Source organism: Chionomys nivalis, chromosome 4 (assembly GCF_950005125.1).
Source record: "Chionomys nivalis chromosome 4, mChiNiv1.1, whole genome shotgun sequence".
NCBI classification, from domain to species: domain Eukaryota; kingdom Metazoa; phylum Chordata; class Mammalia; order Rodentia; family Cricetidae; genus Chionomys; species Chionomys nivalis.
In genome coordinates this window covers 101,976,877-102,001,844 of record NC_080089.1, presented here as the reverse complement: position 1 = coordinate 102,001,844, position 24,968 = coordinate 101,976,877, and the positions used below count along the sequence as shown (strand labels likewise).

Below are 24,968 nucleotides of genomic sequence, written 5' to 3'. Positions count from 1 at the left end.
AAAAAAAAAAATACATAAATAAATAACTTTTTAAAAGAAGGCACAAGTTCATTCATAGAAGTGGGGTTGGAATGGGGAACTACAAGAAGCAATGTTAAATGTTTATTGAGTATAAGACATTAAAATTTAAAATATGGGCCTCACATTTGGATCAGTTTGTTTCCAGGGTCTGTATTTTAAAGGGGTAATTATTAATAGGAATAACATGTACATGTGCAAAGGGAATCTGAATATTTATATCTCCTAGGTCTGGGGGTAAGAGTGAAGAAAGGAAATGAACGGTCTTTGTTCTCCACTTACCCTCACTCCTTTTTCTTTCTTTGTTATCAGTGATTCCATCTGAATATAAATGAGTTTTCCTGTTTTTTCCCTTAGGGTATTGTTATTGGAACAGGAGAAAATTCTGAATTTGGAGAGGTTTTTAAGATGATGCAAGCAGAAGAAGTGAGTACTTAGTGTCAGCGGTTTGTTCAAATCTGTAATTTTTTTTATCTTAAGTAGAATATAAGTGTATATAGATTCTTGCATATACTATTAAGACTATTTTCTTCAGGCTATTGCTCATTGTTTTTGCTTACAAAATGAATTGGGAATTTTAAAATTGGAAGGGCTGGAATTTACATTGTTTCTGTTCTGAAACATTCTTATTTTTATTCATTGTTTCTGTTAGGAAGCCATTCATAGCCACTTTTTGGATAGGTATTATTCCTTACAGAAAATGGTTCTGTTTTGTTGTTAACCTAATTTTAACCTGATTTAACTGAATGTGTTGCACATACTCAGCACATGTTCTACCACTGATGTGTCCCTTTGACCCTAGGATTACATATATTTTACCCAGAATTTTAACACAATTTCATTGTGGTGCGTGTGTGAAAACTGCATTCTGTAAATGCTATGTTCTTTCACAATCATCTGGATTTCTTAGCTAACCTTCCAAAACTCCAGTTTGTGGTATAATGTGGAACGTGAAGCTTGGCAGTGCGAGATCACTAAAGATTAGCTGATCAGGGAGGTACAGGATAGAACATAAACTTTGGGCACTAGGTGTGTTTGTGGGTACAGAGAGGAGAACTGGAAAATGGCAGGAATAGCTGACAGCAGTGAAGTCTGCTAGAGGCTGGCAGGAGAGAGTTTTTTAACTTAGTGGGAAGCATAGCAGTAAACCTTTTCAGGTAAGCCAGGTCTTTAGAGCAGAAAGCTGTCACTGCTTCCTGTGGGACCTGCACTGTGAGCATAGGCCCCAGTTTCTTCAGTGAAGGTAGGAGTGTTAATCTCTAGGAGAGTTCTGTGCTCAACTCAGAAATGCATTTCGAGTGCTTTGCAGAGTTCCTGGCACCTGGAAAATGTATTCCAGTTAACTTACTGTGGCAATCTTCTTTAATTTGTCAAGGCCCCGAAAACCCCTCTGCAGAAGAGCATGGACCTCTTAGGCAAACAGCTGTCCTTTTACTCCTTTGGTATAATAGGTAAGAGAAGAGTGAGTATGTTTGCAATTCTTACTTGTGTTTTCTTTTTTTGTTGTTTTTACATATTTATTTTGCACATATATTTGCACACATTTGGAAGCTAGAGGACAACTTCTGGGATTCAGGTCTCTCCATTATTATGTGGGTTCTGGGGATTGAACTCATGTTGTCTGGTGTGGTGGCGAGCTCCCTTACCCACTGAGCCATTTCATTGGCTTCCTGGGTTTTCTGTTGAATGTGAGTGTGAAATCTGTTTTTTGGTTTTTCGAGACAGGGTTTCTCTGTGGTTTTGGAGCCTGTCCTGGAACTAGCTCTTGTAGACCAGGCTGGTCTCGAACTCACAGAGATCTGCCTGCCTCTGCCTCCCAGTGCTGGGATTAAAGGCGTGCGCCACCACCGCCCGGCTTGAAATCTGTTTTCTGTTGAGTATAAAGGCTATATTATTTTGCTCCCGTGTTTTCTTTTAGCTTAGTTCTCATTTTTCAAAATTATAAAACCAACTTTGGGAACAGATAAAACCAGAACTGTAATTCCTATGTGTAGTCAGTGAGCATCTCTCTAAACATTTCAGTACTTGTCTTTCTAGCTATGATAGTGTCGATGGCTCTTAGTTTTCTCTCTCTTCCTCTTTCACCATTGTCCTTCTCCCTTCCCTTCCCCTTTGTCTTTCTTTTTCCTTCTTTCTGTTAAGTTGATAATGACCTAAAGCAGATTTTTTAAAATTGATTTATTGAGCTATACATTTTTCTCTGCTCCCCTCCCTGCCTTTCCCCTTCCCTTCAACCCTCTCCCATGGTCCCCATGCTCCCAATTTACTCAGGAGATCTTGTCTTTTTCTACTTCCCATGTAGATTAAATCCATGTATGTCTCTCTTAGGGTCTTTATTGTTGTCTGGGTTCTCTGGGATTGTGATTTTTAGGCTAGTTTTCTTTGCTTTATGTTTAAAAACCACTTATGAGTAAGTACACATGATGATTGTCTTTCTGTATCTGGATCACCTCACTCAATATGATGTTTTCTAGCTCCATCCATTTTCCTGCAAATTTCAAGATGTTATTTTATTTATTTATTTTTTTTGCTGTGTAGTACTCCATTGTGTAAATGAACCACATTTTCCTTATCCATTCTTTGGTCGAGGGGCATTTTACCTACAGCAGAGTTAAAGATACTGTACTATTCTGTTTTCTGGATCTATAATCTGATATCTTTTCAGATATTTACTTAGATTTTCTGATTGTATTTAATTCATATGTATTATCCTTCCAATGTAGATTATTAATAGCATATTGTAAACATTGTTCATTTCTTTGGGATACACTTTGAGAAATAAAATTATTGAGGTAACAGGTATCCAAGTAGTTGTAAGTTTTGATCATCCTAGGAATATATCATCTCACATTTAGAAAGATGTTTACTTTAAGAATAGTACTATAGATTAATTTCTTTTTGTTTAAATTTTCACTTTTCTTTGTTTTTGGTGCTGGTGATTGAATCCAGGGCCTCACACATGCCAATCAAATGGTCTACTATAGAACTATACTTCTAGCCACTATATAAGTTTAAATTTTAATGCTCAATTTTACTACTGTGGTAACATGTAGGCCATAGTGACTTCACACTTATTTTGTAGTCAAAGATGGACTCCAGGTCTTGCTGTACTTCACAAGGGTTGGGATTGCAGGACGATGATATTATGCCTGGCTTACTTTACGATTTCATTTAAAGATTATCAGCTTCACAGCAAGCTACTGATGCCTGTAACTGTAAGTCTGACCAAGAACTCATAGCTGAGGAGGTCGTAGGCTCAGAGGAGAGCCTGCTGCTGTTGTTTGCTAAATGAACATAGTATCAAGCTGCCTTCTGAATACTTATTCCTATGTCCTTAGATGCGTGCAGCTCTCATCTTCAAAGAGAAGCTGCTTTTTTCTAGTAGACAGTGAGTAGTAGACTCACCTGGTCCAAGCCCAGAATAAGTGACTGGAGTGCTCATCCCTAAAGAGGCTTAGGGAATATTGTAGAAGAGGTAGCAGACGGGTTGTAAGAGTCAGAAACAGTGTCTCCAGAAGGTGACAGGATCCAATGATGATACTGTGTCATGGATTCAGAGCAGCTGTAATTGCCTGAATGAGACCTGCACAAGATAAAGTCAGTGAACATTCTAGTATGGAGGGGCTCATGAAGCTCCACCCCCTAACTGAAGGGTGGCAGTTGTGGCTGCTGATTAGGGTTTGGCCCCTGATAGGTTGTTTATGCCTTAGCGGATGGCCCTTCACCCATGTGCATAAGAGCAACACTGTTTAGGCTCCCTGGGTTATAAAAGAATTGAAAACTTGAAGTTGAGGGGGAAATATGTGTGTGGGAGTATGTATCCGGGAAGGAGCTGGAGGAGGGGAGGGCAGCTAGGATAAAATAGATTGTATACATGTGTGGAATTCTCAAAGATCAAATAAAAAAATCAGAATGGAATGGTAACCAAGGAGGAAGCTGTATTTTCTTTGTTGTAAACATTGTGTAGTTTATAGATGGCATCAGGAACTGTGTAAAAATGCCTTTTGCTTCTACATAATCAGTTAATTTAAATTTAAATCAAATACTTATTTTTAAAATTATTTATGTTAAGGTAGAGTTGTAACTTTCTTACTCAAAAGTTAATTATCCTGGTACTACTAATTTTATAATTCATTATTTACTATTTTGAAATGATGTCCTTATCTCATTTATATACAACACATATATTAATTTAGAATTTTAATGTAGAAATTCTCCTACTGTTTTAATATAGTTCTTAGTGTTTTAAAGTCAGTAATGTATTTTAAAGCAGTCTTTTCCCTTGTGTAATTTCAGTGAAACAGTCCCTAGAATATTTGATTTGTATCTGTATGGTAATTAGATGTCACCGCAGGAGGTAGTCCAAAGGAAGTACATACCTCACGTACAGTACCTCTTATTGATTTATGTAAAGTTAAATTACAGTGTTGTTTGTAAAGTTGATAGTATAAGACTTATGTATTTTATAGATCTGCCTCCAATTTCATCCTATGAAATGTTGTCGATGCTCTTTGAACTGTTAGTTTCTGTTTTGAGAGATGAATGGGCGCATCACAGCCAAAGATGAATCTGTAGTCTCTGCACATGCCCATTCAGGACAGCCTCTAGGGGATATACTTTTTTTTTTTTTTAATGTACCCTTGAGCTTGTTAATCTAGCCTTTGTAGGTGATTATATAGAAAAAGGAAAAATTAGTATTTGATTTTGTCCTAGGTATCATCATGTTGGTTGGCTGGTTACTAGGAAAAGACATTCTGGAAATGTTCACTATCAGTGTAAGGTAAGTCTAATATTTGTAGAATACAGACAGTCTCTTATCTCTTCCCTAGTGGAGTTCTTTTCATTATAGAGACTGGTTTCATGTGGAGCCCATAAGAATATAATGTTTCTACTTAAATAGTTTAAAAGTCATATTCTGTTTTTGTTGTGTATATTATATATACACACAATATACATATCTAATGTATATTATATTATATTAGATATACTATATATAAACATTGTGACTGTGTACATATACACACACGTATACTATACAGTTAAAAAAATTGCCTCACAAAAGCCATATATTGAAGTGATCTCATGGGAAAATGGAAGCCTATTTATTTGTCAGTGGAGAAAAAGCAGACTTGGCTGTTAACTTACTGTTGCATTTTTATATGTAGGTAGACAAGAAATGTTCAAAAGCTCATAGTATGAAATAGAAAACCACACTGTATTAATTGAATAATCAGCCTCCAAAGAAAAAGAAAATCTCTAAACATCAAGTATCCTTTGTCATCCATGGAAGAGGAACATGTTATTGTAGAAAAACATCAGAGAACAAAGAATTTCTAGAAATGTAAGATCTTGATTGCTGAAATTAAAAATTCAGTATGAAGTTCAAGAGAAAAAGCAGAAAGTCAAAGAAACAAGCAAAAAAAAAAAAACCATGAAAAAGATAATAATAACCTATAATGAGATAAAAGCAGAGTAGAACAATTTCAGGGAATATTATTTCTAAAGGAGAAGTAAGAGAAAACCGTGCAGGAAACCTTTGCAGGACAAAGCGCGCAGGGTAAAGTGCACCCTGGGTCCGTGAGACTGAATGAATTGATCATATACCCAGCTAGACGGAGAAGACTGTAGGAACACAAGCCATCTACAAACGAAGTACAGTTGGGTTGTCTTCCGACTTCTCATTATCTGTGGATCCCCACTACAAGATGCACTAAATGTTTTAACTGGGGTTTTCACAGACCCCATCCTGTATCTGTGTCCTTAAGACAGCAGGGCCAGTTCAGGGTGTTCCTGCAGCAGAGTGGGCCGTTCACTCAGGCACACAGTCATGAAGGTTCCGAGTTCGGCATTACACTGAGTTACAGTTAGCCACATTTACCTCATAGTGCTTGCAAAGATACAGGTGTAGCTAAAAGAATCACTGTATCTGGATATTACATAACTGTGACTTCTTATGAGATACTTACGATTTTCTTAGACCAGAGAAAGATTGCTAGTGATCTCTTTTATTATCAGTGGTGTGGCCAAGCATCAATTAGACAATACCTCATATCAGGTCATTAGGGAAACAGCATTAGAAAGTTAATCAGCTGAAGAAAGGGAAACATTTGTTCACTTTTCATCTATAGCAACATCAGGTTACATTGTAAGCTGGTGGGACAGTGTCAACAACAAAGGAAAGTGATTATAAGTCTGTAGGTTAATGCCTAGCCCAAGTATTTGTTCAGTCACTTATAAATAGCAGATGCTCAGGATATTTGTGAAGGGAAGAAAAGGGAGAAATGATGTGTGGGTATGTAAGAATAGAACTTACCTAGTCAGCTTAAGGAAAAGAAAGTCTGAGTAGCATCTCTGTATAGTAGATCAGGATGGAAAACTTCAAATATTAAAATAAAGCAAAAATCAGTATCTCCAAAGAAGAACTTGAGTATATTCTAAGGAATAAGCAGGGAGATAGCGTCTCTTGAAGGTATTTGTGACATAGTAAAGGAGCTAGAGCCCAAGCTGATACTCTCCTTTTAAAAAATGTGTCTCCCTGTGTGTGGCTCGTGAAATATGAAATAAAAATAAAAATGGGGAATGTGTTTGAGATACTGTTAGCATATGATAGGGAAAGTTAAGTTCTTTAATATTTTTTCTTTTAAGTCATTCTGTTCATAAGGATTCACAGTATTGCTTTTATTATTTCTTCAGGATATGTCAACATTCCAAAAATAAAAAAAAATTAATTGGATAAAAACTGTCATTCCATTGGACTCAAGTATAAATATATGATTGATGATGAAAACTTTAGTGATCTAATTTTTCTCATTTCTGTAAACATTTTGCTTTTATTACTTTAAGAATTAATTTAGCAATGATTTTTTTTTGTTTTGTTTTGTTTTTTTGTTTTTCGAGACAGGGTTTCTCTGTGGTTTTGGAGCCTGTCCTGGAACTAGCTCTTGTAGACCAGGCTGTTCTCGAACTCACAGAGATCCGCCTGCCTCTGCCTCCCAAGTGCTGGGATTAAAGGCGTGCGCCACCACCGCCCGGCAGCAGTGATTTTTTTATGTACCAACAATGACTGATGTAAAAAAGTAGAATGATGGGATGGCCTGAAAGTGGAAGATTGTTATAGTAATAAACCATTATTATTTTACAATCCTTTAGGGTTTTTGATTAGTATATCCCATTACCAGATAGGAAAGAATAAAAGAAATCTTAGAGATGGTCTTTATAGGTTTGCAAGTTGTTTTTGTTTTGTTTGCTTGTTTTTGAGTCCCCTAAATATTTGAAGCCTTCATTAAACAAAAGTGAAAATTCTGTGTTTTGCACTGTAATGGCAAAGAGGAAAATAGACAGTTACCAGACAAAAGAGAATACAGGAAACCAGATAGAATTTCTTTGGACTGTCAAAATGCATGAAGTTAACCGTGTAATTGAATTATCAGGGCTCTAAATTCCCGACTTGATGAGTGAGTTTTGTGTTTCTAAGGGTAAAATGAAAAAGGCCCTTTCTCCTGGTTATTTTTGCAGCAAAGATTTCTTTGATGTAATGTCTCCAATAAGAATCGAGACCATCCCTTTTTTACCAAAACAATATGACATTCTTTCATATTTAGTGCTCATTTTTGTTCACTTCATACTGTTTATATGGAAGTGGAGAAATGTCTTGAGTATAAAGGTGATTACAAAGAAATGTTATGAAGAAATGGGAAAATTACTACTATAATTGATAATTGATGTTTCAAAATCTAAACAGAAATATTTCACAATTACCTAAAATATGATTTTCCTTTTCCACCAAGTTAAGAGACCTCATTATTTTTAGAAGTGCTGCTTGCTGATAAAACAACTGCAAAAGTATCTGGTTTGGTTTGGTGGATCATGTCTGCTACCCAGCTGAGGCAGGAGGATCATGAATTTGCGGCTAGTCCAGGGTAATGAGACACTGTCTTACAAAAAGTAAAAAGCAACCCCAAAACCCAAGCAAACACACAAAACACCAAGACCATCAAAGAAGAACCAGGATTGTAAGTTAGAATCTGTTAGGAATGTGTTTTTAGAATGTTTTTACTTCTTTAATTGCAGTTGAACAGTCCACTGTACCCAGAAGCATATAGACTGTCAAAAAAGCAAGGAATAGTTTTGGATTAAGATTTAAAAATTCTAATGAAGTTATTCATAACCTATTTTTCTGTATGCCATTTGTAAAATGACTAAAGAGCAAAAGATTGAGAAGCCTTGTTAGATGTGGATTATAAATCATGATGTGCTTTAAAAAATATTTTTGGTACAGTAAGGCATAGTGGAAGCACAAGAGCAAAGGATTTCATTTCACCATTGCTCAGATGAGAGGTAGAAGGTGTGCATGTGTTTAACCCTTCAGGATGCTCAGTCTGCCGAGTAGTTTTGTAAATACTGCTTCCTTTCAGCCTTTGTAATCAACATCTAAACAAAGGATGAATAATGTAAATTGTGATTACAGAAGTAGAACGTAATGTTAATGTTAGGAAGTAGGACTAGGAATTATTGTTGTGATGTTAGTCAACCTCAGTTTTAATACTGTGTATTCATTGTGTATAGTTTGGCTGTAGCAGCAATTCCTGAAGGTTTGCCTATTGTGGTCACAGTGACACTAGCTCTCGGTGTTATGAGAATGGTGAAGAAAAGGGCTATCGTGAAGAAACTGCCTATTGTTGAAACGCTGGGTAAGTGCTGTGCGGTGTCAGTGCACACGGCCGAGTCACAGAACCTTACAGTTTCTCTGTTAGGAACATTATAATGATATTGGGGCCAAGCAGTGATGGGCAGTTTTAACAACCAAAATAGGCAATTAAAAATTCATTTCTCAAGAGGAATCTTTATGCATTATGGAATGTGTTAATGCTTAGATCATATTTTTGATATCCATATTGAAAATGAAGTCCTAGAGCAAAATTAATAGAAGATTTTTTTTTAATAGTTGATTGTTATAGAACTCAATTTCCTGCTTAGGTTGACCTTGTTTATAGTAAGAACAATAAGTATATCTTGGTTATATTGATTGGACAACTTTATTCTCAAAATATTATAAAACTTCTTTTAAAAGCAGTTTAGCTATCCAAACTCTTTTAATTTCAATTTTTTGTTTATAATACCTTGAAAAACTCTGACTGAAGAAATTATGTGGGTTTACATGTCAGAATCTTCTAAACTACCTATAAAATAATTCTGAAAGTCATTGACCAAACCAGTATGAAATAGGTTTCTAGGAACTAAGAAAAAGTAAATATCTAAATTTTGTTTTTACCTTCAGAAAGTTTACCTTATGATGAAGCAAACACAATGTAAGAAATTATAATACCTGATGACTTGGGAATTCAGAGTACTAGAACACTGTTTCCAGGTGTATTGTTTCTTTTCTAAGTTAATATATTTTTCTCTGATTCTCGTGGTGACACCCAGTGATTTATTTTTAGGCTGCTGCAATGTGATTTGTTCAGATAAAACTGGAACATTGACGAAGAATGAAATGACTGTTACTCACATATTTACTTCAGATGGTCTGCATGCTGAGGTACTGAGGTTTTTCTTTTTAAAAAAGTGTCTACCCTTTTAAAGAAACGTAGTGTTTAAAATGCTTACCAATTCCGGTGTTCTTATCTTCAAAATCTCTTTTCTTTACATGTGATTTTATCGCTTGTTTCATGTTGCGTGTACAGTTTAGAAACTTGAATCTCTCTGCATCCTTTAAATTGTCCTCCATCCAACTCATCACCAAGTCCTGCCAGTTTCGACCTTCTAAATTTCTCTTTTTTTAGCCAGCTTCTCTAGACTATGTTTCATGTTTTTCATCTGACTTTCTTTTTTTTTTTTTTTTTTTTTAGTTTTTCGAGACAGGGTTTCTCTGTAGCTTTGGTTCCTGTCCTGGAACTAGCTCTTGTAGACCAGGCTGGCCTCGAACTCACAGAGATCCGCCTGCCTCTGTCTCCCAAGTGCTGGGATTAAAGGCGTGTGCCACCACCGCCCGGCTTCATCTGGCTTTCTGATGGATCCTTTTGACTTCCTGTATTTATTTTATTTTTGTTCCTCATACTCTGTGAACTTTGAGAGCCTTTGGTAGAATTGCAGACCCCTCACCCCAATTGTCTCCATTGTGCAGAGGATTCTGAACTGTGGCTCTTAAGGCTCCGCGTGGCCTTTTCCTTCCTTTTCCAGCCTTAGCTAATCCCCCTTGTCTATGGTACATGAAACATACTAGCTTCATATTTCTATTTGACAAAATTTCCCCCATGACCTTTGTTGCTGGTGCACTATGTAAAATACCTGAATGTCTCTTTTTCTTTGGTATTGATTCTCCCCACTCTTAAGGTAACCCTTGCTGAACACTGAGAACTGGCTGTGTGCTGCAAATGTATTCCAGTCTTTATCCCAACTGAAAATTCCTTCCCTACTTCCTACTAGACGATGAGTTGTTAAGAGCAGGAGCTGTGTTGTATAGCACAATTAATAAAAACTCAGAGAGAAATTGGAGTTCAACCAGAAGATCTGAAAAGCAAAATAGCCACTGACTCTTACCTTGACCTTAGTCCAAAATGGTGATCCTTTCTCCAGGAATTGTAGAATGAGACTGTGTCTGAGAACTGTCTCCTCCCCTTTTATAATTCTCCCTAGTTCTGGGATTAAAGGTGTGCACCACTGGGATTGAAAGGCATGCACTTCTCAGTTTCTATGGCAACTAGTGTGGCTACTGGGATTAAAGATGCATGTCATTGCTGCCTGGTCTATAAGGCTGGCCATTGTGACTATTTTACTTTTTTGATCCTCAGGCAAGTTTTATTTATTAAAATACAAGTGAAATGCCACTAGTTTCCCTTTCTGTCTAAAATAAGAAAGAAGGGTATAATTAATATAAAAATATACAATAAGTATAGTAACTATACAATATATACAGGCAATAAATACATCAACAATATCTAGTCCATTTGCATTTGACAAATTCAGAGAAAATACTCCATATCTATTCTATCTTGGTGTGTCCAAATTCTTGTACCTAATTTACTTTCTACCATAACTTACTGTGTCATGTAAACAAGGAAATCTATAATTATCTGTCTTCAACTCCATCAAAGATCCCAAAAGGATATAATATTATCTAAGTAAACAAGAAGAGCATTGTAAGCAGCTTCCAAAATTCTAGAATTGATAGAAACATCTTACTGCCCAAATTTCTTTTGTAACATTGGGGCATCCACCTTCAGCCTACAGGCTCATAGTTTCTGGCAGACATTTCCATGAAGCAGGAAATTTGAAAGACTCCTTCTTACTGTTTCGCCTATATTGGCAGTTTGTCAGTCACTTTCTTCTACATCCTGAGGAATGTCTGGCAGATTCTATCTTGAAGCAAGAGCCCTGAAGGGCTGTCTCACCTTCTTTAGGCACGTTCAGCAGTCATTTTTCTGAGGGTCCTGTATGTCTAGTTTATACAGCATACCATTAAGCAGTCCAGGTAAGAAAAGTTTCTTGCTCAAATGACTACCCTTGTCACATTGAAGTCTAATTCCATAATGAGTTTCTTCAATGCCCATCAACCTCACTGCTCACATGAGGAGCAGACATGTCTCATTCTTGAGAAGTCTTAAGTTCTTAAAATATTTTAAATCCCATATGCTGTAGGTCTTTTAAAGGTTTGAATGTTATCTTACTGAAATATATCTCTGAATATCTAGAAAATCTAACTAACATGACTAAAATTTTGATTATTTTAGGTGACTATTAATCTGTATTTCTTAATTATACATTGCATTTTTAAATGACTGTATAAACCTAATACCTTAAACAAGAGCAGAAATATACATACAACAATATTCACCTTAAATTTGTATCAATAAACCAAAATCCATACCAATGCAAAGTCTTGACCTATATCATATCCTCCCTTATTTTTTTTTTTTAAGAAATTGACTGTGACCATCAACTATTTATAGTCAACCCCTTGAAATGAAAACAAATATTTATAAACAATATTTAGGAATTTGGGCATAGTTCTCTAGACTACTTCCTTCTGATTGGGGGCACTGTTAATTAGGTCCTTCATGGGTATCTTGTGTGTTTGGTTCATCTCAGCCAGCAGTCCTGAAGCTGTTCTAAATGTGGGCTACCATTGCTTCTGGGTGTCTTGTTTTATCAAACTGTATTAGCTGGTAAGGAATCCACAGCTTTCTCTCCTCTGTGGAAACTAAAGCAGAACTTCTTTCCGAAGTAACACATCCTTAGACTGAAATTTTGAAGTCAAGATACCTTTAAAATGCATGTTTTGAGTTAGCTTAGCAGCCCCTACAATGAAATGTCTCTCTGTAGTTAGCTCATTCACAGTCAAAAAAGTTCAATGAAAACACAATAATATACATACTGCACTCTTTTTGTAATTTTTATCTTTACATATCTTTTTTTGTTTTTTTTACTCTATTTCTTTCATTTTTATTTTTTAATTTTTGGTTTTTTGAGACAGGGTTTCTCTGTGTATCTTGGCTATCATGGATCTCACACTGTAGGCCAGGCTGTGCTTTGAACTAATGGAGATCTGCCTGTTTCTGCCTCCCAAGTGATGGGATTAAAGGTGTGAGCCACCACACCCAACTATTCCCTCCCTCTCTCTCTCTCTCTCTCTCTCTCTCTCTCTCTCTCTCTCTCTCTCTCTCTCTCTCTCATTCTCTCTTGGACTTTATCCTTTTTCTTTTCTTTCTCAAGCCTACATATATTTTAAAACACACTGTAAACAGTTTATGGGTTTTCTTTCATCTGAATCTGCCTTTATTGGATATCTTGTTTTGTCAAAGTTTGGCAGTCACTTTCTTTTGTGTCCTGCTTATCCAATTTGGACAGCATACTGTCAGCAAATTGAGGCAAGGACAGTTTCTTTGCCCACATGGCTAGCTTTTGCCATAAAGAAAATAAACACCATACAATTTCTTTGATGTCCATCATCTTTTTTTTGTTGTTGTAGATTGTTGCTGCCAAAAGTAGATGTCTCACTGTAATGAAAATCCTTAATTATTAAATATATTAAGTGCCATATTCGGTACATCTTTGAAGTATTTGGAGACCATCTCTAAATATGTCTGTATGCTAACTTGAAAACATAGCTAACATGACTGTAATTTTACAATTACAGATGACTATTATATTGTTATATATTATACATGACTATTAATCTGTATTTTTAATTATACATTATACCTTTTGTTTTGTTTTGTTTGAGGTCAACTAATTCTTTATTTTTATATACTCGATGAAGCAGTTTTCATTAGACTTTCTCCCAGCAGAAAACAGCATGAAAAGCAGCATCCACCTGCTCTGCTCAGGGCCTGGGTTCCTCCTGGCCCATGTGGTGAGGTGGAGGTGTGTATTTCCCCTCCTGGCCCAACTAGCTTATCCCGCTGTCGTCTGATTTCACCCAGGCGCTTCATCATTTTATAGCGAAGATAACATTCTTCGAAATCTTCAAATTCTATCTTGCACTCTTTTTTAGCCCGGGTAGCACCGATGCCATGTGCACACTCTATCCACTCTTTTTAGAAAGCATGGCATTGGGAGGGAATCTTGAAGGGCTGCTCAACACTTTGGAATGCGAAGTGGCGATCGAGGCTAATGCCCAACTTTTTCTGTACATCAAAGAAAGGCATGACGCACCACAGAAGTGCCCTTGTAGGCTCTCTGGGCGCAGATCACGACAGCCCATACATTATACCTTTAAATGAGTTTCATTGACCCATTTTTTTTACCTACTAGAGAACAAGTAAAGCCACAAAACCACGTGGCAAAGAATGGATTAACAGAAATAGGTTAATTTAAGTTCTAAGAGCTAATTAGTAATAAGCCTGAGCAATAGACCAAACATTCTGTAATTAATGTAAGCTTCTGTGTGAGTATTTGGGACTGGGCAGTCGGAACAAAAGAAAAGCTCCAGCTCCATTTACATGTGGTGCTTCAACAGGGCCAGCTGTGGCCAAGGGACACAGTTCTGTACTGCGACCGCCAATGAGAGACATGAACTATGAAGTTACTCTTGGCTCTGTTTTTGTGTGTTTAGAACCCTTTTTTAAGCTTTGTTATGTATTATGTGGAAATTCTGGCCCTGTTGAAGCACCATCTGTAAATGGAGCTGGGTCACATTTCTCTCGATTCTGCCTTTCTTTTTCCCTACATCTTCGATTGGGGTTCCCGCCTAGTCTTCTTCTTATCAACCAATGAGAGCAACACATAGTCACAGCAAAAGAGGGATTATCCTGCAGCACCTGTGCTTGTGTATGGATGACAGGGTAGTAGTTTCTCTTCAGAGTCTATCATTTTATATTAGACATTAATAATTTTAATTATTTCTTTAAACTTTATTATTTTTATTATGATAGTTGTTTTACCTAGACTCTAGCCACTTGGGATACTTGGCTTGTTTAAATTTTAATATGGCCATGTACTGTGCTTTCAGAGCAGTCTGTCAGTTCCAGGATGAGTCCTTCACTGCCCCTAAGACTGTTAGACTGTTTGCCTGGAAACCAAGCTTCAATTATTACCTGATCCTGGGTCTGTGTGAGAGGCTGGATGTGGTAATAGTGGGTTTGAGGTTTTTTGTTTTTTTGTTTTGTTTTGTTTTGTTTTTTGCAAGCTGTAGTGTACTGTTATATAAATTTAATTTAAGCCCAGTTATGTAGAGATGTTGTCCATGGTTTTCTTGTCTTTTTATAATGTATTATTGAGCAGGCAAAAATATCTTTTTAGGTTAATTAGTACCCTAAATAGAATTTCTGTTCTTCTAATATTAAATTGTGTTTTAGATTTATTATAAGGATTTGTATTACCAACAGCATGACTAGAAAATGGCATGAGTGTATCTCAGGCTGTTCTTTGGCTGCCATTAAGCCTTACTACTATACTGTGTGTGTTATTAATCCTTAGGTTACTGGAGTCGGCTATAATCAGTTTGGTGAAGTAATTGTTGATGGCGATGTTGTTCATGGATTCTATAACCCAGCTGTTAGCAGAATTGTTGAGGTAAAAATATAGTCAAGAAGTTAACTTAGTTCATAATGACTTCAGCCAGAGTGATGGATTTATAGTCCATATGCATTTCTTTTAGGCGGGCTGTGTGTGCAATGATGCTGTAATTAGGAACAACACTCTGATGGGAAAGCCAACTGAAGGAGCCTTAATTGCTCTTGCAATGAAGGTATGTGTTTAATGTCTTTGGCATGTGGGATATTATCCTGTTAGCAGAATGTGGGGCCTTTCAGATTCATCATACTGTGTTTTTAAATGTCCAGTAAGACTCATTTTTCCACTTTTTTAACTGGCATTGGGGATCAGTTCAACATAGAGACTAGAACAGTTTCAGTATAACTTATTCCTCACTGCAAGGCGCAAACTGATGGCCAGTGTTGGATTGTTTGTAGTCGTGAGGTCTGTATGTGAAAAGCTTTAAAAGTGTGTGTAGTTGCTGTTAAATACTTGTACGTGAGTGAATAAACGATGTTATTCTGAAATACTTTTGTACCTTTACATTAGTAAAAGGTAGAAGTCAATTTTTTCCCTTCCAAGGTTTGCTTCCTTTTCCATTTCTCAAGATGTATGTTGTTGAAATCTGTGTTTGGGAGAGGAGGTATTGTTCCTGTGTTCCATTCAGATTGAGCCTACATCCTATATTTACATTTCTTTCAGCAAGAAACCTGGTATTTACATAACTAAAGCAGCCTTTCCCACTTTTAAGAACAGTTTGAGAAAACACCGAAATTTGAATGAAACAGTATCTTTCTATGTGAGATTACTGGGAATGAGAACCATTATACTGTTGCAGGTTATTCTAGGTTTTCATTCAGAAGATCATCACTAGATTTATTTAGTCATTCATTTGTTCATTTTAATACATATAATAGAGATCAAATCCAGGGCCTTCTATATACCAGGTAAGCACTCCAACTCTGCCCACGAGTTTTAAAATATGTATGTTTTCTCTTTTGAAACCTATATTTCTCCATCATTTGGCCTTACAACTAAAAGTAATGTATAGCTTTTGGAAGATTAATAAAATATGATGCAGGTGATAGCTGTTTCCCTTGTTTCTGTTTACCAAGCTACTAGCTTCTTTCTAGAGGCATTAATACTGACATTCCAGGAACAAAGAACAGGCAGGGCAAGATATTTAAACCTAAAGTACTGAACACAGCCGTATCTATCTATGTCTGTCTGTCTCCATACATTCCTCTCTACCTACCTAGCTACCTCTACCTATCTTGAACAGTGAAAGTTCAGAGCTGGAGGCTTGACTTTAAAGGACAGAAAGGGTTTAGTGAGGATAGCTAGAAGGAGCTAAAATGAAAGCATGACGGAGGGAAGAAATAGGTATGGAGTCACGCCAATCAGCTGACTAAGATGGAAGGAATGAATGATGTTCGAATAAATAGGGAAATTATTAAATAGGCTGTATTTTGGTGGTTATGTGAATACCAAGAGAACTCTGACCATATTTCTGAAGAAAACAGAAGTTAATAGCATGGACTTTTGACTAGTTCTAAAATACAGTTAGATATTTGGAATAAGAGGCAAAGGTTTCAAAAGGGATTAGTGAGAACAAATGCATGACATTAGTAGTTACTAGTTATAGTGGTATTGTTGTGTAACAAAACTTCGTAGAGATATAACACACAAATGTGCAAATGTACATGCATGCGCGTGCATACATGAACACACAGTACATGTCTTCACTCCAGATAGGGAACCCACAACAGACCAAACTATAGATACTACCAAAGTCCAACTTAGTGAACCAATGAGTTTTATTGGGGTTGCTCACAGGAATATGGGTGATGAGTTACTTATAGGAACAGAAGTGACTCAAGGACTGGTACATCATCGGAGCCCACCCGAGCACGGGTGATAGTTCACAACAGCTAGGAACTTGGAGTATGCTGCACAGCCTGCAGGCAGCTGAACAGTCTGGGTCCTTTCCAAGCCACTCTGATCTGAACTTCTTCCTATTCCAGGCACAGAGTCTGGTGTCAGAATTTCCTTTGAAGCTTGGCTTATTTGAGAGTAGTTCTCAGTAATCTTCATTATTTAGTCTAGTGAATCTGGTCAGTTTGAGGACTCAAAGCAATTTTGATTTGTTTACCTTCCTGCTTAAGGACTCAATGTTTCAATCTGGAGGAAACTATTACAAAACCGTGACCTAAAGGATTAGAATGAAGATGATAGCAACAGGCAAGAAAGATCTCCATTGCTAATAAGTGAAGTTAAATAAGAAACTTTTCTTGATTGGCAAAGTTCATCTTCAGGATTAGTCAGGCGCTTTTATTTGTATCTTGTTTTCTTTCATATTTTGGTCTGGTAGAGAGATTAATATATAAAGGCTTGGTGTACATATAGTCTAGTATTCTATCTATACATGCGGGATTTCATGTTGTAATTGTATGCTCTCTTTAAGAAAATGCAGTCCATATAAATAAAACTGGAAGAGTAACCAATTATCTTAACTCACCATATCATAGGTTCTTTACATTGTGTGTTAAAGGGAAAAACAGCACATGTTGATTAGAATTAATTTTTTTATTTTGTTCTTATAGATGGGTCTTGATGGACTGCAACAGGATTATATCAGAAAAACTGAATACCCTTTTAGTTCTGAGCAGAAATGGATGGCTGTTAAGTGTGTACACCGAACTCAGCAGGTATCGCTCTCTTTAAAAATATTTATACACAATTCTAGCAATTAGGAGGCTGAGGCAGGATTGCTACAAGTTTGAGATCAGTTACACAGTGTGTTCCAGACAAGCCTGGGATATAGGGTGAGGCTTTCAAAATAATAAAATAATAAAAGCACATCTGTTTCAGCTTAGATGACATTTTTTGGGGAAGGGGTCTACATTAATTTTAGTGAATTACGGCATCAATAAATCCTGTAGCCTAAGAGCAGTGGTTCTCAATCTCTGAGTCACGGTCTTTGCGGGGGTTGAACAACCCTTTTATAGGGGTTGCTTAAGACCATCGGAAAAACACAGATACTTACGTTACGATTCATAACAGTAGAAAAATTACAGTTATGAATCAGCAGCAAAAATAATTTTATGATTGGCATCAGCACAGCATGAGGAACTAAAGGGTCACAGCATTAGGAAACTTAAGAACTACTGCCTTAAAGCATAGGAATCAGCAGTGTTCTTAAGTCTTTATTATATTCTTCTTTACTGTGGCAGTCTTCTTTATAAAATTTCTATATTGAAATATTTAGTGTTGTTTGTAAGCCACCTGCTTAAGTGTTTTGTAGCCCGGTCTTAGGTATGGAGGACTTTGACATCAGGTCTCTTGATCTGATTTTCTTCTCACTGATAGTTCATTATAGGTCTCTGCTGTTTTTATGTTGGTGGACTGCTCTTCACTGAAGGAGTGTCTTATAATAGATAACACCACTAATTGTGTGATTCTTGTCATTTTTCAACTTAAAGACTTGCTGCAAGATGAAAGCAACTAATGGATTTAACATACAAAACCTAAACACACAAATGAGACTCAGTAAAGTAGATGTAGAGGGGACGTCAGCCTGCCATAGATTGGACAAACTTACTAATTTAAAAACAATTAGAATGGCTCAATTAGTTTGTTTTTAGAAGTGTCTTTTGAATATGACAATAAGAATATATTTTCTCAATCTCTGGAATAAAAAGATAAAAATCCATAAGTACTTTTAAAGGCAAGTACTAAGACAGACAAATACTGGGAGGGAAGGTTGAGGTCTATAAGAAGAACCAGTAGGAACCTTTCTTCCCCAAATGCCTTTTCTGCCTCTTTAGACCTTCAGTATTCCTTTATCCTTGTGGAATATAGGAGATCTGAGGAATACAGGGGGTGGTGTGCTAGCAAGCTTAACACTGAAAGCTGAGCAAGGGAAGTCACTATAAAGAACAAATTCCTAGGCTCCAATTGCACTCTCTGAGTATGTGCAGCCAGGCTCTGCCCCACCCTTGTTCCCTCAGAATAGTGGAGAGTTCTGGAAAAGCTCCCTGTTCTTTTCAATAACAAGGACAAAAGCCTCGCTACTCTTGGGCTTCCCCTGCCCCCTGCGGCAAGGTCTGCCAGCTGATCAGTTTTAACAGTGCCCAGGCAGCTACTAGTTTTTTAGTGTGAGCGTAAATTGATAGGCGAATTTTCTTTCTGGTAACCAGGGAAATGTTAGTATAAAGATGCAGGTTGAACGAGCAGGCTAAGGTTCAGAGAAGCAAAGGTAGTGCACATGCTGAAGGAGATTCGTAAAGACCATGAGAAATGACAAAAATGCTTAAGTAGAGGCTCTAGTTAAGTAAGGACTCTGAGAAGTAGACAGAGAGAAGTAGTTGTAGAGAAGATAAGATGTGGAGATTAAGTTTTGGAGGTTGAGACCACATGTAATAATGGGAATAGCATAAAGAGGACATGAAATATGATTGTGCCAGGCTTGCTGCTCACACTTTGAATCCCAGCACTCAGGAGACAGAGCGAGATGGATCTGTAAGTTGAGGCAGCAAAAAGGCTACATAGAGAAACCTGTCTTGAAAAAATAAATAGCCAAACAAAACAAAAAAAGAAGAAGAAAGAAATGAAATTTTACCAGATAATGCTTGAAATATTTTCAAAGCGGAAAGATTTTAGGTTTGATAGTGAAATATCCTCCCCTGCTGCAGTAAACTATGTTAAATGGAGGCTAGAGTAAGGAGATAAAAACAAGGTCTATAATCAAGAAGAGATGCTCCCTTATGTTGAAGAGTGATGAGATACTTGGAGAAAGCATTTGTAAAGCTTCCAGAGATGTTTTAAATAGGAGGCAATGCCATGTGAAGAGAAGAGGTGAGAGGTGTTAGGGCTAATCTGGCTCCTTGGTGCTTTGTGCTACAACACTGGGCACTGGGATTAAAGGTGTGTGCCACCACTGCCTAGCAGACAGTGTGTAAAATTGTTAACAGAGGAGTCGCAATATAAGTGTATTAAATATTCAGAGGTGAAAAACAAAGAAGACAGCTGAAAGAATTGTAAATTAGTTTGCCTTGCTCGAGAAGTGCCTAAAATGAAACAGGCAGGTAGAGACTACAGGTTTCAGTAGAAGGTTCTAGGGATTATTTTGTATTTGTTTTTCCCATTTGGGGATTAAATTTAGGGCCTTGTATATACTAGTCTAAATTTTACTTCTATTATGATAAATGGAAGAAATCTGTCATTATGAACATTACAGAAGCATCATAGGTAGATAGCCATAGATAGAGATATGTAAACAGTCATTTGTAAAGAATCTGAAACATTACCCCCAGACTGATACTAGATCTTCTTCATTTCCTTGCTGCATGGTGAAGAACAGTCTCCTAAATCTCACTGTACGCAAATTGAGGTGCAGTAAAACATTGCTTATACTGTAAGGTGCGAGGTACGGTACCACAGAAATATTTATTCATTTATGTATTTATTTATTTATTCATTTATTTATTTATTTTTAGATTATGCTCCCACATGCATTAGTGATCTTCAGAGTTTAAATGCCACTCAAAGAATTATGTTCGAATGACTTACTTTGTGAAGGATTATGAGAGATTGAGGTCTCTTTTTGGATTCATGTAGGATATATATACAATGTGAATATAAACTTTGTATGTTTTTCTTTATAGGACAGACCAGAGATTTGTTTTATGAAGGGTGCTTATGAACAGGTGATTAAGTATTGTACTACATATAACAACAAAGGGCAGACTTTGGCACTTACCCAGCAGCAGAGAGATCTGTATCAACAAGAGAAGGCACGGATGGGCTCTGCGGGACTCAGAGGTAAGGCTGTTTCAGCATACTCACTGTTCTGGGGAAAAAAGGGCCTTCTTTTAATTGCGGTTGAATTCCCACTTCACTTCTGAGCAGTCCAGTTCTAAAGTCTCAGAACCATTGAAATTGCTGAGATGTCATGTTCTTATAATTGGGGAACTGGCCCTCAGATGTGGAAAGTCAAGAATATAGCAAAGTATGAACTCTTGAGTTTCTGTGGATCTGCAGTGTTCTTTGTTCAATCTCAGGATTGAGATTTTACTTTCAAGAAGTTTATCTTCTATGGATTTGTTACTTTTATTTAGAGGGAGAGAGAGAGAGAGAGAGAGAGAGAGAGAGAGAGAGAGAGAGAGAGAGAGAGAGAGAGAGAGAGAGAGAGAGAGAGGCAGGAGGCGGCACAATAGATAACACATAAATCTGTTTTATACTTACTGTGTGAGTTCAGGAGTGAAACTCAGGTTGATAGGGTCTATAGCAAGTGCCTTTATCTGTTGGGCCATTTCGCTGAAGAATTGTTAATGTTTTTGTGTCTGATTTGTGCTGCCCTTCTCAGGATTTGGGAGCCTGCAAACTGATAATCTTCATGTCCTTGTATTGACTTCTGCCTCTATCCTAACATCAGAAGTTGCCTGGAATCGCTTCCCCTTCAGAGTAAAAAAACCTTTGTGGGTTTTGTCTACCACTCAAACAGAAGTGGTTTGCCTTTAGCTTTGATTTTTCAGTCGTCCATAGTTTTTGCTTGAGTAGGAATAAGTACTCCTTTGTCCCTTTTGGGACTTCACAGGCTCCCTCAGAGACATTTAGGTTTAGTGTGCCTTTGTGGATGCTTGTTAGTAAGTGTTTGGTCTAATCATCTCCCCGATGGAGGTATAGCCTTTTGATTTATAAGGGTAGTGACCAGAAGACCCAGAATTCTGAGAGTAAACAGAGTGATATTTGGGAAATGAGCCTGACTTTGTTATATCTTGTTGCCCAATGATGACAGAAAGCTAAACATAATGATATGATAGTTTTGAGCTCTTAAAGACCTAAATTATGAGCAAGAAATGTTTGTTAATGTTTGGAGGCAGTGAAAACAGACTTTATTGGTATTAATGGTGTTAATACTACTTTATAGATGAAATTTTCTTTCTAGTGTTCAGCATGTATGAAATTGTGTATATACAGGCAGTGTATAATTAATAAAGCTTTCTCAGATGAAGATATGTTAAAAGCTTTCTTCAAAGGAGTCTGTTTGTTTAAATTTGACTTGATAACCTCTCTTTGCCCCTAAATAATGAATGTATTTTCTATAGAGGTTGTAGTTTCTTTGGAGAGTAGCTCCATATGGTTGTTAGGAAAGAATGTTATAATTCTTTTTCATTTGTCTTATATGCTTAGTAGTTCTTTGGTTTTATCCCTTTTAATTTCTAAATAGCTTAAAAGCAACCCTATATCCAGAACTATTGAACCATAATGTGATAAATTTGAAATGTAAATAATAGGCAGTAACTTCAAATGACATTATAGCCGTATGTGATTATTATCAGCTAAGTTTAATGCTTTCACAGCCAATACTTTCTGGTTTTGTATTTTATTATTTCCTAAGTCCTTGCCCTGGCTTCTGGTCCGGAATTGGGACAACTGACCTTCCTTGGCCTGGTAGGAATCATCGATCCTCCTAGAACTGGTGTGAAAGAAGCGGTCACAACACTTATTGCCTCAGGGGTCTCCATCAAAATGATCACTGGAGATTCACAGGAGACTGCAATTGCAATCGGTATAACTGAGCTGCTGCATTTTGGTTTTCATAAAATACTGCAGTGTATAGTTTTATGAACATTAGCTAGGAAATATGTTTATATGATATTATAATTATATAATAACTTAGTTGTTTTTGCTCAGATTTAAAAAAAGATTACAGGTACACAGGATTTGAGTTTTAGAAGAATATTAAAAACACATGACTAGTTCATGAAATCATTTGTGTATTTATTCACAGAAAGGTAGCTGACTTTTAACTTTATAATCCACTTGCTCACAGGTTTAAAACACTAGTTGAGGGATGTGAACGGAAAGTTGAGTTGAAGTTTTTCTTTTTAATTTCAGTAAAACTTTCAAAGCAGACTGGAGCATAAATACTAAGAGGACATAGCTTTGTGTACTTCTTTTTTCTCATCAGAGATGTACTTGTATGGTTTGAACGTTAGTTGCAGTTACCTTCAGCAATGTAAGGTGGAAGAAGCGGAAGTGCAGAGTCTTGGCCTTGGTGCCCGTAAAGCATTCATTCAGCATTTGCCAAGTCTGTTCATTCTGATTTTATTAATTTGTGATAGGTCTGGACTAAAGTGTCAACTTTGTTACTGAAAAAGGATCACGAGAGTCATGATACTGGGAGAGTCGTTTTTCAGCATGTCTTTTCATTTCTGTGCAGCTACATGACTGCGTGCAACTAAATCTGCCACCAGTTTTTCTGGCTTCAGTTGCTTTGCTTTTAGTACATTCTGATTGTCATTGAAATTGAGCTGCTGAGCAGAAACTGATTAGTATAGTTTTAATTTTTAGGTTTTGCTCACGTAGGGACAATTCTTTATTCTTAAATTTAAGTAAAAATAAAATACACATGCAGTAATTTCAGACTCACTATAAATTTCAGATAGTTTTGTCTTACCAGTTGTTTGTCTTATGATTCCTTGATACACTTTTTATCTTTAATAAGTAAATAAAAAATGTCTAATAAGCATAATTTTACTAACTTTTCAAGCAAAGAAATTTATACTTTTTTGTTACCTTTTACTTTAGCTAGTCGTCTGGGATTGTATTCTAAAACTTCCCAGTCAGTGTCTGGAGAAGAAGTAGATACCATGGAAGTCCAGCAGCTTTCACAGATAGTACCAAAGGTGAGCCTGCACGAGGAAATACTGAAACCCTTATTCAACCTCAGATATTGCTACTGTCTCGGGGAAACTGCTCACTTACAAATGAGACATGCCCACCAAATTTGCTGGTCCAGATTCTGAAATGAAATTTCCTTGAAATAAACCATATTATTATTTGTGATGAGATCATTATGAAAATGTTATAAAATCATTAACTCTGATAAAAACTGAATTTCCTCTGAGGAGAGTACTGTGGTAATCTAGGACTTGTATGTGTGAGGTAGAAGATGGAGAGGTACTGCTACTTATACTTTAGTTGTCTTTTTATTTTAGCTTGAGTTTGTGCTTTTTTAAAAATGAGGTATTGTTGGCAGACAGTAAACCACACCTCTTCTGGTCCATAGTTGTGCGTTTGGACTGATTCGTGGTGTCTTACAGAGTCTTTCCCCGTTAGGATGGAGAGCAGTTTCCTCCCACCTCAGTGCTTCCCTGACCTCTTACAGTCATCTGCTCCCCTTGGCCTAGAGCTTGGCAGCAGTGATTCACTTTCTGTTCCTATAGTGTCATCTTTTATTGAATTCTACAAGAATAAGACCATGTAGTATGAAGCTTTTGAATTTGATTCTTTCCCACAATGCCTTGGAGATGTCACTTGGCTGTGTTGCTGTGTGTCTTACTGTACGCTACTCCTTTTCTTTCCCCAACTTAAACTGCTGAGCAGTGTTTGACTGAATGGGTGCACTGTATCTTTTTAGTTCAATGACAGTTGGGCCGGCTCAGTATTTGCTGTGAGTGAATAAAGCTGTGTGTGTCAGTTTCTTTGTGAAAGTTGTGTAAATGCTTGAAGGATCATACGGCTTCCTAAGGACTTCACTGAGGTTGGGTGACAGGACAGCATCCATTTGAAGCTTTGTGTAGCATGTGGGTGTGCTCCCATCTTTAGTCCCATCGCCTTGTGAGTGCTCAACTCATGGGGTCTAGGAAGACTTTATTGTGGTTTTTCCTTTGCATTCTCTCAAAAACTTCTCATGGTAAATATTTTTTAACATATTATGGCATTTACATCTTCTGAATATTTTTACAAATTATGTTTTTTTCTTATTTAGTTCAGAGTTTTGTTTTTGGTTTTGTTTTTTAAGTGTATTATAGCCCTTTTCAGCCTTTTTTGTTTTTTCCAGTGTGGCTACAGAGAACTATTTAACTTGATAAAGTCTAGCTTATTAATCTTTACTTTCATGGATCATGCTTATTATTTCTTTTTTAGGAGATCAATCTAAACTATAGTTAGAGTGTTTTCTCTTAGAA

General features: G+C 36.8%; 1 protein-coding gene and 1 pseudogene across 5 annotated transcripts in view; one reads left to right on the top strand and one right to left on the bottom strand.

The window, feature by feature from the left end:
• Atp2c1 (ATPase secretory pathway Ca2+ transporting 1) overlaps positions 1 to 24,968 on the top strand; it is a 118,048-nt gene that overhangs the window by 74,718 nt on the left and 18,362 nt on the right. For all 5 annotated transcript variants that reach the window (XM_057768611.1, XM_057768616.1, XM_057768615.1 and 2 more), the window contains 11 exons: positions 376 to 444; positions 1,394 to 1,469; positions 4,732 to 4,798; positions 8,584 to 8,708; positions 9,459 to 9,556; positions 14,935 to 15,030; positions 15,116 to 15,205; positions 17,595 to 17,699; positions 20,658 to 20,814; positions 22,394 to 22,564; positions 23,587 to 23,684. In XM_057768611.1, coding sequence (XP_057624594.1) covers positions 376 to 444; positions 1,394 to 1,469; positions 4,732 to 4,798; positions 8,584 to 8,708; positions 9,459 to 9,556; positions 14,935 to 15,030; positions 15,116 to 15,205; positions 17,595 to 17,699; positions 20,658 to 20,814; positions 22,394 to 22,564; positions 23,587 to 23,684 — 1,152 coding nt within the window. The remainder of the gene's footprint in view (positions 1 to 375; positions 445 to 1,393; positions 1,470 to 4,731; positions 4,799 to 8,583; positions 8,709 to 9,458; positions 9,557 to 14,934; positions 15,031 to 15,115; positions 15,206 to 17,594; positions 17,700 to 20,657; positions 20,815 to 22,393; positions 22,565 to 23,586; positions 23,685 to 24,968) is intronic.
• On the bottom strand, positions 13,340 to 13,664 carry LOC130873715 (NADH dehydrogenase [ubiquinone] iron-sulfur protein 5-like; annotated as a pseudogene).